The sequence below is a fragment of the Dunckerocampus dactyliophorus genome, chromosome 17 (genome assembly GCF_027744805.1).
Source record: "Dunckerocampus dactyliophorus isolate RoL2022-P2 chromosome 17, RoL_Ddac_1.1, whole genome shotgun sequence".
Classification (NCBI taxonomy): domain Eukaryota; kingdom Metazoa; phylum Chordata; class Actinopteri; order Syngnathiformes; family Syngnathidae; genus Dunckerocampus; species Dunckerocampus dactyliophorus.
The window spans coordinates 6,137,564-6,152,609 of NC_072835.1; the positions used below are offsets into that span (position 1 = coordinate 6,137,564).

General features: G+C 38.5%; 1 protein-coding gene across 1 annotated transcript; it reads left to right on the plus strand.

Annotated features, from left to right (window-relative positions):
- Positions 1-834: 834 nt before the first annotated feature.
- On the plus strand, positions 835-10,954 carry tdgf1 (teratocarcinoma-derived growth factor 1). Its single transcript, XM_054757309.1, has 6 exons — positions 835-1,710; positions 1,785-1,849; positions 2,619-2,789; positions 4,472-4,586; positions 6,998-7,107; positions 10,324-10,954. The coding sequence occupies exons 1-6, from the start codon at positions 1,697-1,699 to the stop codon at positions 10,428-10,430; spliced, it is 582 nt and encodes a 193-aa protein (XP_054613284.1). The 5' UTR covers positions 835-1,696; the 3' UTR covers positions 10,431-10,954.
- The last annotated feature ends 4,092 nt before the right edge of the window (positions 10,955-15,046 follow it).

Genomic DNA, 15,046 nt, shown 5'->3' on the forward strand with positions numbered 1-15,046 from the left:
GTATGTTACATTGTTCATGCTTAATGCATTGCTTATTTGAAAATAACTCAACTTGACACTTTTTTGTGTAGCGAAAGTGTACTCTGAATTGAAGCAAATAACATATATTCATTGAAAATCATTGAAACAGTGACAAACATTGAACCCTACCTTGAAATATTTGTTTCCCGGTTCTTTTATCATTTACTATTTACTTATTTTATTTGAATTTCCTTATTTGACCTTTCACTTATTGAAGCAGCCTATTGTGGCACTATTTCAAGTTGAAAGTCTATTTGATCATGTTGTCGTATTTGTTGTATATGTTTATTTTTGTTCAATTAAAAAATAATAGTAATTGTCAACAGGTAAAACAAAACAAAGCAGGCTTTCCATATCTTCCATTTAAGGCTTAAAAGCCTGGTATAGATATTTTCCAATCTTATTTTGTATTCATTTATTGAATAAATATATAAAAACAGTGGAATTGTAATATTTGACACCATATTGTATCATTGCAACTGTTTAATGGAAGTACAATTAGCTTTTGTGGGAAAAAAATAAGCTTTAAAAATGTGTTAGCTCAAGCACAAAACTTTTTGGACGCATAAAGTATTCTCATGGGTTAACCTGGTAAAATCCTACTAGTATGACTGGCATGCCTCCTTATTGTTTAATTAATGTGTCAATTCATTTACCTAATGAATTGTAGAGACAGGAGTATTGTGTGGGGTCGTGAGCTGTGATTCACAGGATGAGCTGTAGGGGGCAGTAAGGGTTACATGCTGGTTTAGAACCAGCCCGGGAGTGAAGAAGTGTTCGAGGAAGTGTGTTGTCAGTGAGTGAAAGTGTGGCTTGTATTTGTCAGTAATAAATACAGCGGTGCTTTGCGGATGGTAATAAAAGGCTGACTTGCTGACAGTCATCCGGCCTCCTTGCTATTCCGCCGACATTTCAGAATGTTTTTCAACAGACTGAGACTTTCCCCACAAACTCACCGTTTCAAGCGCAGGTAAACACTGACAAGAACGCCCCAGTAGATGGCAGCGTTGGACGGCTCCGCCATACTTGTGCATTCTATTCATGAAGTAGACACTTTTGAAACGTATTTGTCGGACATTTAATGTACCAGGATATTAAAACAGAACGTAAACTGAAAAAAATATAAACGGGGATGTCTGACTACACATAATTAAATGAGGCTTTTGTTTGAGTTTCCTGGTTTATTTCAATGAGAACGTCATATACATGTCTATGACGCCAAGAAGGGGTCATGTCCGACATTTTAACCTATTTTAGCCTATATCGTTCAACGTAAATGTGTTTCAGCAGACTCACGATTAAAAAAAATCGAATGTTATTTAGGTCTCAGCTGTGATTTCACAATTTTACTTTGAATTCATTCTATACATGAACTCGTAGAGTTATTGTTGATTGAGCTTTGACAGACAGCGGGAGGCTCAGTAGGCGGGACTTCCGGGGCCACCCCACCTGGACGAGAGGCACCTGAAGGGACAAACAACAGAGCAGAGACGCACAAGACGACCCGCAGAGGACAGGAGACACTTTGCAGGACAACAGAGGATACCCAACTCGTTTCTCTTTTATAGGAAATATTTTTGCTTTGCTTTTAGGAATCTTTTGGAATAGGATCACCGTCTGTTGGTTTTATTTTGGAAGTAGTGTGGATTGTATTTTTATTTCTAAAAGTACAACGATGCGCGTACACAGGTGAGTGGAAAGACTTAAATTATTCTAACAAGATGATTTTTTCCTAATAAGTTTTTTTTTTCGTTTGTTTGTAGGATATCAAAGATCGTGTTTCTGGCTGTGATGTGTCTCCATGCATCGACTGCCATTCCTGCTTCAGGTAGATGCAGTATATTTGTGCATATATTGTGTGTATTTTAGTTTTTAATCATGTATTTAAAAAATATATAGTCGAGAAAAAAATAGTTAAAAATAATTGCAAATGCACGGTAGTCATTATATATATTCCCATTGCTTTTATTTTGATATATACAGTATATATATATATATTTTAAAGCCTAAAACAAATCCAGTATATATTATATATTGATATTTTATTCTATAGATTTACTACACAGAGTAAAATACTTCATCAATGGATTTCTTACATTTCTTGATAACAATGATGATTATAGCTTACAGCTAATAAAAAAACATAAATTCAGTCTCTCCTAAAGTTTGAAGAAAATACTGGTTTGTGTTGTAATCTGCAAAATGAACTCCAAAAAAGGCCTTGAATTGGTTTCTTAGTCTGAACAACGGAAATCACTTGTGGATGATATTCTGATTTTATAAAACAGAATAAAACCACAGCTTACAGTTTTGTTCTATTAGCATCAACAATTCAACTTTTTCTCATTTCGCTACACCTTTTTGCTCTTTCTCCATTGATTTTGATTTATGTTTTGTGTAATTGTGGGTTTACAATTATGCTGCAGGCCATAAAAAAAGAGCTGCAGGCTCCAAATAGCCGCGGGGCTGCACTTGAAACACTCCTGCAGTACACGTACTGTTAAAGTTGTTTGATAAAAACATCCTGTTAAATCAAAATGTCTTGGTTTCATCCAAATTTGCTCCAGGTAAAATTTGAATCTAATATTTTTTTTCAGGATGTGATACAGTTGAGTGCGACAAAGGTCAGATGCCTCCGCTCCCTCAGTCATCCCAGCGGCCCCCTCGGGACTTCTTGCATCAGTTTACCCAGGTGAACTCGCCAAATAACGCAGACCATAAACACCGTGGCGCCGGTGCTGTCATGCCCTTCATCGGCCTTACCAATAGTAAGTCACACTGTGTTTTTTCTTTACTTGAACGTTTCAGAGTTCTCAGCAAAGGACTTTAGTGGTGCTTGTAAAGACAGTTAGTACTGTGATACATGTATATATCACAGTAATGAAACACTGTGATTTTGTGCAAATGCTGGAGCTACAGACCCCACAAAAAAAGTTTCAGCGCGGTTGTATGTTAGCTTTAGTGCGTTTCCGTTATTTTCAGAGGTTTGTTCAGACTATTTGCGTTTGTCTGCTGATGCAAAGCAGAGGCACAGCAAGAATGTGCCATCAGATGCTTGAATGGTTTACGTCACAGATTACAGACCCGCTGACACCACCCAGACTGGGACTGAAATCTAAACAATAAACTTTTTACAGCATCCTGTTTCTGTTGTGATCTACTGAGTCAATGTAGTAGATGTACATGAATTTAGGGGCATAAGAGCAGAAATCTCCAACTTGTGGCCAGGGGGCCATTTTCAGCCCATTATTGGCCCTTGGCATATTCTAACACTCTTAATTCATGATTTATGGGATAATCAGCTATGTCACCTATAACACAAAGGGTTTGTTCAGATAGTTCAGCATATCTTTAATTCTACCCCCAAAATAAATACTTTAATGTACAAAATGTAAGTGACCCCCCCCCCCCTTTCCACTTTTCTGTATGCGGCCTTCATTGGAAAAACTTTGGACATCCCTGACAGAGGGTAGTCCAGTAGTAATTGATACTCGCTTCTCCCCCCTTCTGCTAGCTTGACGTTGACGTTCTCTGATGTCAGATCAACATTTGCAATAAAAGTGATAGTTGTAATTATTACATTCAGCTCCAGAACCATCCCCCCTCTCTTCAATATGCCTGAAATGCGTGTTAAACGCATTTAAAGAGTAACATGTATAGTATAGGTACTCACCACTAATGAATGATAATGTAAGATGATCCAAGAACAGATGGAATCTAAGTCACGCTGTAGAAGTTACAGTATCTATATAATGCGGCTCACAGCAACTATGGTGCGTTCAAGGGCTGCCGAACAATGTGCAAAATCTCAAGACATAAACATTTAAAATTGTGCTACATTTTATCTGTTTATAATTTTTACGCATTTTAGCCGTTTTTTCCGCAGAAAACTCATTCAAAGCTCATTAAGCCTATTTTCTGGTAATTTTTTTTAACCAAAACAAAAAAATCAAAACATTTGGGGGGGATGCTGAATGAATCCTCCGCTCTACAGGGGGGCAACAAGGAGACAGCTTAAACAAATATGGCGCTATCAACTCTAAAAAGAAAAAAATGAAAAGTAGATACTGAAAATGTGACTTTAACATTGGCTGGACTACACAATATGCATTTTTTGAAAATGCAGCAGGGAAACTGTTTCCTTGGTAACTAATATAAACCTGTGGAGGCTCTGACAGACGAAACGTTACATATGCGACGTAGTCCATCCCCTTTGATTGTTGACGGGTGGGGCCTTTCTGGTTTTTTATTTGGACCTGTGAAAGACTCTGGACTTTAGTGGATTAAAAACTCGTATGAGTTTACCACTGACAAAGGCTAAAAAATACAATATCGCCTTTTTTTAACGATACCATCTGGCCCTCTGTCTGCTGAGAAAGGTCCTGTCCCTTGGACAAACGTCATTGAGGAGAGATTTAAACCGCATATTTCCTTTCCTTCATCTCTAAAGGTGCTGAGCAGAGTCGAAGCTGTTGTCAGAACGGAGGGACTTGCATCCTGGGCAGCTTCTGTGCTTGTCCTCCTTTCTTTACTGGCAGGAGCTGTGAGTACAATCAGCGCATCAGGTAACACAAAAACAACACAACAGCGCTTCACTACACCGCGTTTACGTTCACCTCCTAAGAAGCCTGACAGCCTTCAGCCTGACCTTTTAGCCCAAACGTGTTCCCTGATAAGACAGTAATAAGACAGTTCATGTTCACTGTTTTAGAGAAGGACATTTGTGCAGAAATTGTATGTGAATGCTGAAGAGCAGAAGATCGACAGAAATGCTGGATGGAATATGTGGAATTATGGGGAAAGTGGCAATTGTTTGGCATGTGGGAAAATTGGTTGGAATGTGGGAAAATGCCAGACATTTTAATGGGAAGTTCTGAGCTGGAAAGTGTGGAATTTGGAGAAAACATGTGGAAAATAGACAGCCTGAATGTTTGGAATTTGCTGAAGGTTGGGATGTTGCGGTGCTTTGAATCGGTGTCACAAGATCTCACAAGATTAAAACGTGACAAGATTTCTCGTGCAGAAAACAAATATCTTGCGGCCACTAGGAATAAGACGCTAATAAATAAATCACACAATAAATCAAAATGAACTGGATAATTCTGCCGGCCTCAATACATTACCACGTGCATGCGTGTCTGTTTTCCTCTTCTCTTGCCTCCAAGTAGGCAGGAAGAGGGTTCACTCTGTGGATTGGTTTCTGCACATTGGCACATTTGTTCCATAAAACAAACGGCATGAACGGAGTGAGCCCTTTTGTCAGTCATACGGTCTATTTGTCTCGGTGGGTGGAGGCGGGGACGCTAGCATACACACAGAGTGCAGAAGAGCGTAACGTAGTAGAAATTAAATTTGTAGATTCAATTAGTAATTAAATATATTGTCTTATATTTTTTATATATTTTTTGTACTTTTTTCTTAAAAGTAATGTTAAAATCTCATCTTGCCTTGTTCTTGTAGACCCAATCTCCTGTATCATCTCGAGTGCCTCGTGACACCCCTAGTAGACAAATGTGGAAGTAGTAAGAATCCTTAAAATTAAACGACCATTTGTGTTTGGGAAAATGAGTAATTGGGAAAAGTGGGAATTTTTAGAATGTGGAAAATTGTAAATCTGAATGTCCAGAGTCTTTCATGTTGGGATGGTTTTGAATGTGTTGAGAAATGTACAAGTCATTGAATAAATGGGGCAGAAAGGGAACAATTAATTAATTAATTAATTAATTAATTAATTAATTAATTAAATCTTGTGGAATAAAGATAAAAAATAAATGCTGTGCCAAATAAACAAATAGGGCAAAATATAAATAACTAAATGAATGGGGTGGAATAAAAATAAGAAATGGGACAAAATAAAGGTGAATGAATAAATAAATGGGGTAGAATAAAAATAAAGAAATAGGGCAAACTATAATTAGATGAATAAATAAATAAAAAAGACATAAATGGGGTGGAATAAAATTTTTACAAAATAAACGGCATAATAAGAAGCATAAATTAAATAATTTTGGGGCAGAGTACATACATAACAACAAATTCATTAGTCATCTTGATGCACTTGTGAGAAGGTGTTTTATTATTTTAGCATTTTTGAAAACTTGCTCGCAAAATGGGACGAGTAGCGTACTCGTATGTTGTGGTGCAATTTAACATCTGAATTGATCAGATCAGATTCGATCAGATACCTCATCAATTCTTCATCAATATTTGCTTATTTTTGGTCAACAATTTGTATTTTTTTCTGAAAATAGTCTGTTTTTCCGCAGAAAAGGCATCTCATTCACCGCAGTGGGTAATAATTGATAAATATGGGATGATAGAGATAAAATTCACATCATACATGTACCACTGTATGATGTGGTAAAGTCCACCATTTTTACATGTTTATGACATGTTTATGCTTCACTGATCATGTTTTTTCCTCAAGCCTTGAGATTTCACACTTTCGTTGGTGGGCCTTGAATGCACCGTAGTTGCCACGAGACATAAAAGTGACTTATATATAACTTATATATAGCTTTTACACCCTGAATCCGATTCCTGTTCCTGTTCATGGATCTCCTTATCACTTATCATTCATTAGTGGTGAGTAGTTGTACATTTTATACTTTAAATGTGTTTAAGAAGTGTGTGAGGCACATTTAGGGCTTAAATCTGGAGCGTGCATTTAGCTTGGTAGCTTCCGTCACAAGTGAACCATGGCAATTAAAGTGAGAACAGGAGGGTTCTGGAGCTGTTGATTCAAAATCAAATGAGGAGGGTTGGGAGGGGGAAGGGAGAGCCGTGTGTCAAAAAAAAGCGACATTTTCATGAGCGTATCAATTACTCTTGTTTTTTTGCCATTCGCTTGTGGTCCCGGTGGTCCTGGTATGTCACCCCCATGAAAAACGGGGATCCACTGTATATATTTTGCTTGCTTTTGTGTGTCATGCGTGCACATGCATTGTCTAATGCGTCGTCTCTTGTGTCTGTGCAGGCGCTGTGGTGTGATTCCGCATGGTGAATGGGTTCGGAAGGGCTGCTCCTACTGCCGCTGTGGTTATGGTTTTCTGCACTGCTTCCCCCACGTCTTCCATAAAGACTGTGGTGCGTATACCGTGACAATGCGCCACCATATTTTGAGATTATAATAGCCATTGTGAGGCTCGCTCTCTCGTCGGCTCTCAAGTGTTTGTCAAGGTTATTCAAACGTGTTTCTGTGTGGGCGAAACAAAGGTGTGAGCCATGCATACTCTCGTAACAAAGAGGCCCATCAGTGTGCTCTCAGTCCAGCCTGGTTGAGTGCAAACGACTGCTAGACCCGCCCACTCATTTGCAATTCAAGGTTGAAATACCAGAGACCCTGCTTAAAATATTCCACTATAGCACAACATCTACATATAACCAAAACTACCATCATCCTTTTCTGTAGTCTGGGAAACCGCTGCAGTGCACTGTGTTCACACCTATTAGGCAAGTCAGTATTTTAACCATTTTTATGCATATTTTCCACCCCCATGCCAAATAAACTTGAATGCCTACTGGGTTTAAGCATACCAGGTGATGTGCATGTGTGTACTGAGGGATTATGATTTATTAATTTAATAATTGTGCACACCTTATAAAGAACTGTAAAACATCTTTCATAGGGATGCAACACTCTTGAAATTGGAAAGATATTAGGACGTGACCACAGAACCACCAAATGTTCACAAGTGCACAAAAAGGGTCGCAAAAAAAACATGCAAATTGACTGCCAAATATTTGAGAAAAATCAAACGTGAAGCTCCTAGGAACCCATAATCTACCTGGAGTGCCCAGAAGCGTTCAGTGCTCAGAGACATGGCCAAGGTAAGAAAGGCTGAAACCCGACCACCACTGAACAAGACACACAAGTTGAAAGGCTATGACTTGGCCAAAAATATCTCAAGACAGATTTTTTTAAAGTTTGATGGACTGATGAGAGGAGAGTGATGGGCCCGTGGCTCCATCAGCAATGGGCAGAGAGCTCCACTCCAACTCAGACGCCAGCAAGGTGGAGGTGGGGGACTGGTAAGGGCTGGAATTATTAAAAGATGAGTTTGTTGGGCCTTGTCAGGTTGAAGATGGACTTAAACTCAACTCCCAAACCTACTGCCACTTTTTTCCCCACACAGTGGTACAGGAAAAAGTGTGCATCTTTCAAGAAGACCCTGATTTTTATGCAGGACAATGCTCCACCTCATGCATCCAAGTACTCCACTGTGTGGATAGGACTTAAAAATGTCTTAAAAGTAATGACAACAATAACCTTGCTCACCTGACCTAAGCCCTATTGAGTACTTGTGGGCCCTTAAACGTAAGATTTACAGTAAAGAAAAAAGGTACACTCTCTGAACAGACTCCATGGATGGAAGGCTTTTCCATACTATTGAAAAGAAGGGTGGCTATACTGGTCACGGATTTATTTTTGGATATGTCAGAAATATTTATTTAGGAAGTTGTTTGTTGATCATTCTGACTTAAAAAATGAAAATGAAGTCGTGAAATGGGAATATTTGTGATTTTCCTTGAGTTGCCTAATAATTGTGCACAGAGATATTCTCACCAAAAGCCAAAACCTCACTTTCACTTCCTTAAATATTCAAGTTTGAGGTTTATTAACATTTTGGATTGACCAAGAGCACTGTTATTTTTAAATAATAAAACTAATCATCAATAATGCAAATTGCCTAATAATTGTGCACGCGGTGTATACCAGCGGTGGGCAAACTTGAAGTCAAACAAAAACACGACAAATGAAACGGGAAAACAAGAAAAACAGCGGTAAGAAACACCCAAATGTCTGATAAAATCAAACTGTTTTGACGTACAAAGCCTGCTTCTCCGTGTCCGTCACACAGGTCGTAAAAAAACCCCAAACACTCTGCTTTGTGTCTTTGTATGTCTTCTGTGCGCTCCTGTGATGCAGTCCCTGGGCTGTCATAACGACAAATCCATCCATCATTGGAAAGCACAGAGCTTCAGAAAAGGATGATGTTGGTGTGAAAGTGAAGGTGTTGATGTTTATTGTAGATGTGTAGATCTTTACTAATGGATAAAAGTAGATGAAGATGCTTTTTCAGTAGCGATGGGAAACTCGACTTTCACTGACTCAGGTTTTTATGATTCACTCACTGAAGTGAATCAACTGACAGCCGAGCTGTAAATGCTCGGCGAGCAGCTGGAAGTCGGTGGAACACAAGCTTTTGTCAAGTGCCCGTGAGTCGGTGAAACGCGAGTCTTTGTTGAGCGCACCTGAGTCAGTGAATACTTGTAGCGTTGGAATGGTTAAGTGTTAGCTTTCAAAAACGCTGCTAATTTTGTTACGTTGGTGTTTTGTTGTGTGAAATTATGCGTACGTAATAACGTGCTGCTCTCTGACTGCTTGTTTTCCATTGTTGTCCATTTACGTGCTTGAGTTGCCTTCTGGGTTTTTCAAATTGGTTCGGTTGAGCTTTTAGCTGAGATTCTTGCGGGCACGTGGATGTATGCAGCATGTGTATAGTAATCCCTTGTTTATCATGGTTCATTGGTTCCAGACCCGACCGCGATAAGTGAATTTCCGCGAACTAGAAGTCAATATTAATAAACAGAATATTTCTGTACTTAGAGCATTGGAAACCTGTTTGTGGCTTTCTATAAATATTTCATTAGAGCCCTTTAGAAATGAAATAACACCCCTATAGTCACTTTTTACACTCGTATTACCCAATATAGAAGATATAATCAAAGAAAATAAGCAATTTAAAACATATATAAAACTCATGCTCATGTATATTTCAATAAATGTCTTTCAGACATGTGGACAGGAAGTGACATCTGGGATTCAGAGTGGAGTACGGCCACAACAGTAGCGCGTGTTATTATTGTGATAATGACTAGTGACACCTAGCAGTCAGTGTAGACTACAGTTCAATGTCTTGTATTGCAACTGTATCTGTATTTTAGTTCCTTTTTATGCTTGAAAATGATTAATTTAGGCCAACATTTGCTTAAATATGCTTTTTTTACTAATAATAACAAAACAGCGATAATTTATTATTTCATTCATTTCTGAAACAACACAATAGAGTGAGGGAGCGATGTTGGAACCGCACTGGAGTGAGGGACGACTGTATATTGATGCAAGTTACCATAGCAACACAAACGCAACCGCGCTATACCGGGGTCTGGCACCTTTAAAGGTTAACTTGTTGGAAAAGGGATTAAGAACAAGCTGACAAATGCAATGAAAACTAGATGAGAGTGCAAGTAAAATGTATTTGATGTGTTTTCTGAAGCCTTTGTTTGTGTGATTCGTAGATGATTCTGAGGATGTGCACTGGTATCGTTCCTCCGCCGCCAGGATGCTTCAGAGCAGCTGTTTACTGAGCGTGACACTGCTTCTTCCACTTGGCCTTTTTCTTTGATGTTTCTGTGCTGCTGGGCAGAAACGAGACATTTCCCAACCTGGTTGGAACTCCGATTATGTTTGAAAAACTATTTATTTGAAAATCCTTCCTTACGTGCTTCTCGTTCTAATGCATCATTTGAGGTTTTGTTTACATTTCAGTGAAAGCCTGCCACCCACACTTGGTGTATCTGCCTTGAACAACATTGACAAAAATGATGTACATAAAGTTTTTATGAAAATGATATTTTTTTTTGCATTTTTTTATGGCTACGGGCTGTAATTTTTGTCTTTGTGAAGGAAAGATGTCTGTTTTTGTTTTGTTTTGAACTTTGTGTTGCACATGTGACACTTGAACGACAGGGTAAAACGTGTATGCACTATGTGTTTATTAAATATGGGCTTGTGTCGAAACTGCCAGTTGCTGTGTGAAAACTAACTTTTAACTGTCCGTCACCACTCAGGGATGAAATACAAAAAATGGGGCGATTGTGCTTTTGCTGTGTTTGCCCCCACACTTTGGAACTCCCTTCCACCTGCGCTACGATCTATTACAGAGTTGTCAGTTTTCAAATCTCTTTTAAAAACTCATTTATTCAGACTGGCTTATGACACGTGATTATATGTACTTTAGTTGTGATTCTGTGCCTGTATTTTTATTTTATTTTATTGATTTAGTTGTTTTTTATTCGATCTTACCCTGTTCTCATTTGCTATTATGTGTTTTTACTCTTGTGAAGCACCTTGGGCACCATTGGGATGTTGTAAGGTGCTATACAAATAAACTTTGATTTGATTTGATTTGAAAAATAATGACTGTAATCCTTCGCTTAGCTCAGTTAATTGGTTGCAGGCCCCACCGTGATAAGTGAATTATTATTTATTTATTCATAAATGGAACATTTTCATAGTTAGAGCATAGGAAACCTGTTTACAACCTTTAAAATATGGGTTTTAACATTAGAGCCCTCTAAACATGAAATAACACCCCTATAATCATCATTATACTTTATTACCCAATGTAGTAGACATAATAAGAGAAAAGACAGAAATAAGACTCGTGCGTGTTTGTTTCTGTAAATGTGTTCCAGTGCGAGGAGCTGTATGGGGGCGGACAGGAAGTGACGTTGGGGGTTCACAGTTGAGTTACAGCCCGGCGTGCGTTATGGTCGCAACAGTAGCCTGTGTTGTGGATTATTGTGCCTGTAGTGAGCTCATTCCAACCTGGGATCAAGTCTGATGCTAGTGTGTCTCACCCAACATGACAGTAACATTACTGACACCTAGTGACCAGTGTAGAGTACTACACATCACCGCAACGTCTTGGAATGCGTCTTCTGAATGCCTTATATTAGTATTTTTACACAAGCAGCCCGACGCATAAAAATGTTTTCTTTTTATAAAAAGGCAACTTGCATACAGAAATAATAAAAATGAAGATCATTTGATTAATGCAATAAAAAAACGCACTAAATAAAACTAATTAATTAACTGCAATTAATGCAGTAATTTGATACCCCTATTTTAACTTTCATGAAAAAAAAGATTAAAAAGGGAGTTAGTTGGGTAAAGGGAATGTTGATGGAAAGACCAGAATGTTCCTTATTTAATGGAAACTTATTTTTAAATTATTTCGAAATATAAATGTTGCCAGGTATTCTATACAGTATAGAACAGGGACGTCCAAACTTTGTTGAGGGCCGCATACTAAAAAAAAAATCCAAGAATGCAGGAGCCACTTACAATTTTTTTAAACAACCCATGTAGATATGCTGAAATGTTTTTTTTTAATATTTAAAGAAAAAAAGCCTGCATCTCAGCTTCGTGTTATCGGTGACAAAGCATATCACTCATATGAACCTTTTATCCTTATATTACACTTTCCTTTACTCGTTTTTCTAAACTAAATCTATCAAATAATAAAACCTTTCACTCATAATGGCAGTAAAACTATTCTGACTCTGACTGCATCGTTTCCTGTTAGACGATTCAACAAATAAAAGGTGAACATTCAATTACAATTATACAAAAAAAAGCAGGTTAGGCAGGAGTAATTTTGGTCAAATGTTTGCATGTTTTGGATGTGTGAAAATGTTCCAAAGCAGTTTCAGAGTCTCTTTTCCCCTGCAAAGGCGCCGTCCTTCTTCTTATCTGTTAGTATTTCCAGTCTGAGTGTCTTATCTCCTGAGCTTGGTGATGCGGCTTGAATTGAATCTCTTATCTTAAACACACACTTCACATGTTGTTCTTCACTCCTCCGTCTCGTCTTTCACGAAATAATGATGAGTAAATGCAAACGCTCGTTTGCGGGGCGCACAACTTAACCCGTGTCAGCATCTGGATGTCTATAGGGAACAATTTGGAGTGATTGTCATGTGACCATCCCAGGATATGGCTTCCTCAAAATGGCAGCGGGCGATCCTGCAAATTTTGGAATCAATATTGTCAAGACCGATACCTGAGGCCGCAAAATTTGAAGCTGGAAATGACAAGTTTTTACTGTACTTGAAATACTACTAGCCATTAAAATACTGTATTTTAATGTGTACCATTTGAGGTATAACCACCATCTTGCTTTAAATGGCTTTGTTTTTTTGGGTGTCAGCAGGGGTGTCCAAAATTTTTCCAGCCAGTGCCACAAAGTGAAAAATGAAAGCAAGCAATGCAACTTTGCCACTAAAGCGTGTAAACGTGTAGATACTGCATCTGTTCTATAGTGGTATAGTCGTGTTAATGATGTACCATGGAGATACAGTATCAGCATGGTGTTTTTGAATAAAGGCACATGATGGCAGAGTCAAATCCCAGCATATTGCATGCAGCACAGGACACTGAAGTCTTTTGTGGAGAAGCAGCTATCTTTAACATCATAATTCCCCAGTAACACGACGGTAATCCCCCCTTTGTTATCCAGCTAGACATAGTTTTTTCAACATGAGACGTCGCCAGGAATAAAAGCTGATTGGAACTCCCGTAAGAACGTCTGATAGCCTTTCCGTCTTAAAGGAACCAGAGAAGATCCAAACGGAAAGCTCCAACCAAAGGCTCAGACATTACGCCTGCTGAGAAAGTGGATTTGGTGAAGCAACCGAGATTGAAGAAGCCGGATGAGATTGGGAATCTCCCTTTTTTCCTCTTTTTCTTTCCACTGGTGACGGAATGATGTCAACCTTTGTTCATGTGGGAATGTTCTAATTGGAGGTTAACAGGATTGGGGCAGCGTTAAGCAGCTTCACGTCACATTAGACGCGGTGCGGACACTTTGAGCAGCGGTGGAGCGGTGGGGGTTATGCCAGCCATCTAAAGGATTATTTCAAGAAGGAGAGGAGAAGCTTTCAAAGGGGACCAACATTCTCCACTCACTTTTGGGCATCCTGATGACAAATTGATGCCGTGTAAAACTCCAGGAAGTAAAAAAAACTTTGATGAAATTGATGAAAACTGATTTGGGATCAACATTTGCATTAAAAATGACTTGTAATTATTAGTTTAGGTTCAGCTCTAGAATCCTCCCCTTCTCTCTTCAATCGGCGTTGTTCACTTACACACGATCCAAGTTTACGCCTCAGACTAGGATGATCCTGAAGATCGGGATCGGCTACCGATCTGAATATCAGACGATATCTGCGTCCGCCACGAGATCGGGCTGATCCCATTGCCGTATAACGTTTGTAACTCTGGGCCACACGCCAACGTGGTACGTGCGGTAATGTGGTAATGGTAATCCCGCCACCCGCAAGGAGAAGAAAACGTATCAGCACCATGCAGACATGTCCGCGGTGTACCGTGGTGAAGTTAGTTTCACTTTGGACGATGGCTACAGCGGTAGCTACTGTGAAAAAGATTGTGCTGCTGTGTCATGGTGCGGGGAGCTCGCACAGGAAGTGCCCCTTTAACCGCTGGTTGTTTATACTAGGGACCGTCAATGAATTACGAATGCATTGAAGAGAGTTTATTAAAATAAAGTTATATATTCCAAATCACACCACAAATTGATCTATAATCTAGACGTATTTTGTGAACTCATTTTTTCCCATTTTATCTTTTATTGGGGACTTTTATTGGATCGTTGGAATCACAGAGGTTTGCTTCAAAAGCCAAACAATGTTGTTGGTCATGCTGTGTAATAAAAAGTCAATTCAGCAATACTTTGGTAGCATTATTTTTAATGCTTTGAAGAGCTATTTTCATAACCATATTCAATTCCACAAATTCAGGTTTGTAACAAAAGCTTCTTATTATTAAAAAAAAAAATTGGTACCGGATCAGATCAGATTGGCAAGACCATAAAAAAATCGGATCGGATCGGAAGCCAAAAATGGAAAATCGGAAGCCACACTTATGAACAGACTTAGCACACACTTACACTTATTTGATTATTATTATTAATATTATTAGTATCAACTTCGCTCTTTCTCTTTCTTTCACATTTGTGCAGTTGTTTTTTTTAATGTTCTAAATATTTCTTTCTTAAGTAAACTTCATACATTTTCTTCTCGTCATATTTTGACTTTATCCCCAAGTTATAACTTTTTCCCCAACCTAATTTTCCAAAAATTACAACTTTATTTAGTTTTGTTTCTCATATTTTTGTGACTTAAAAAATAACATATTTTTTCATTTAATCTTTCAGCT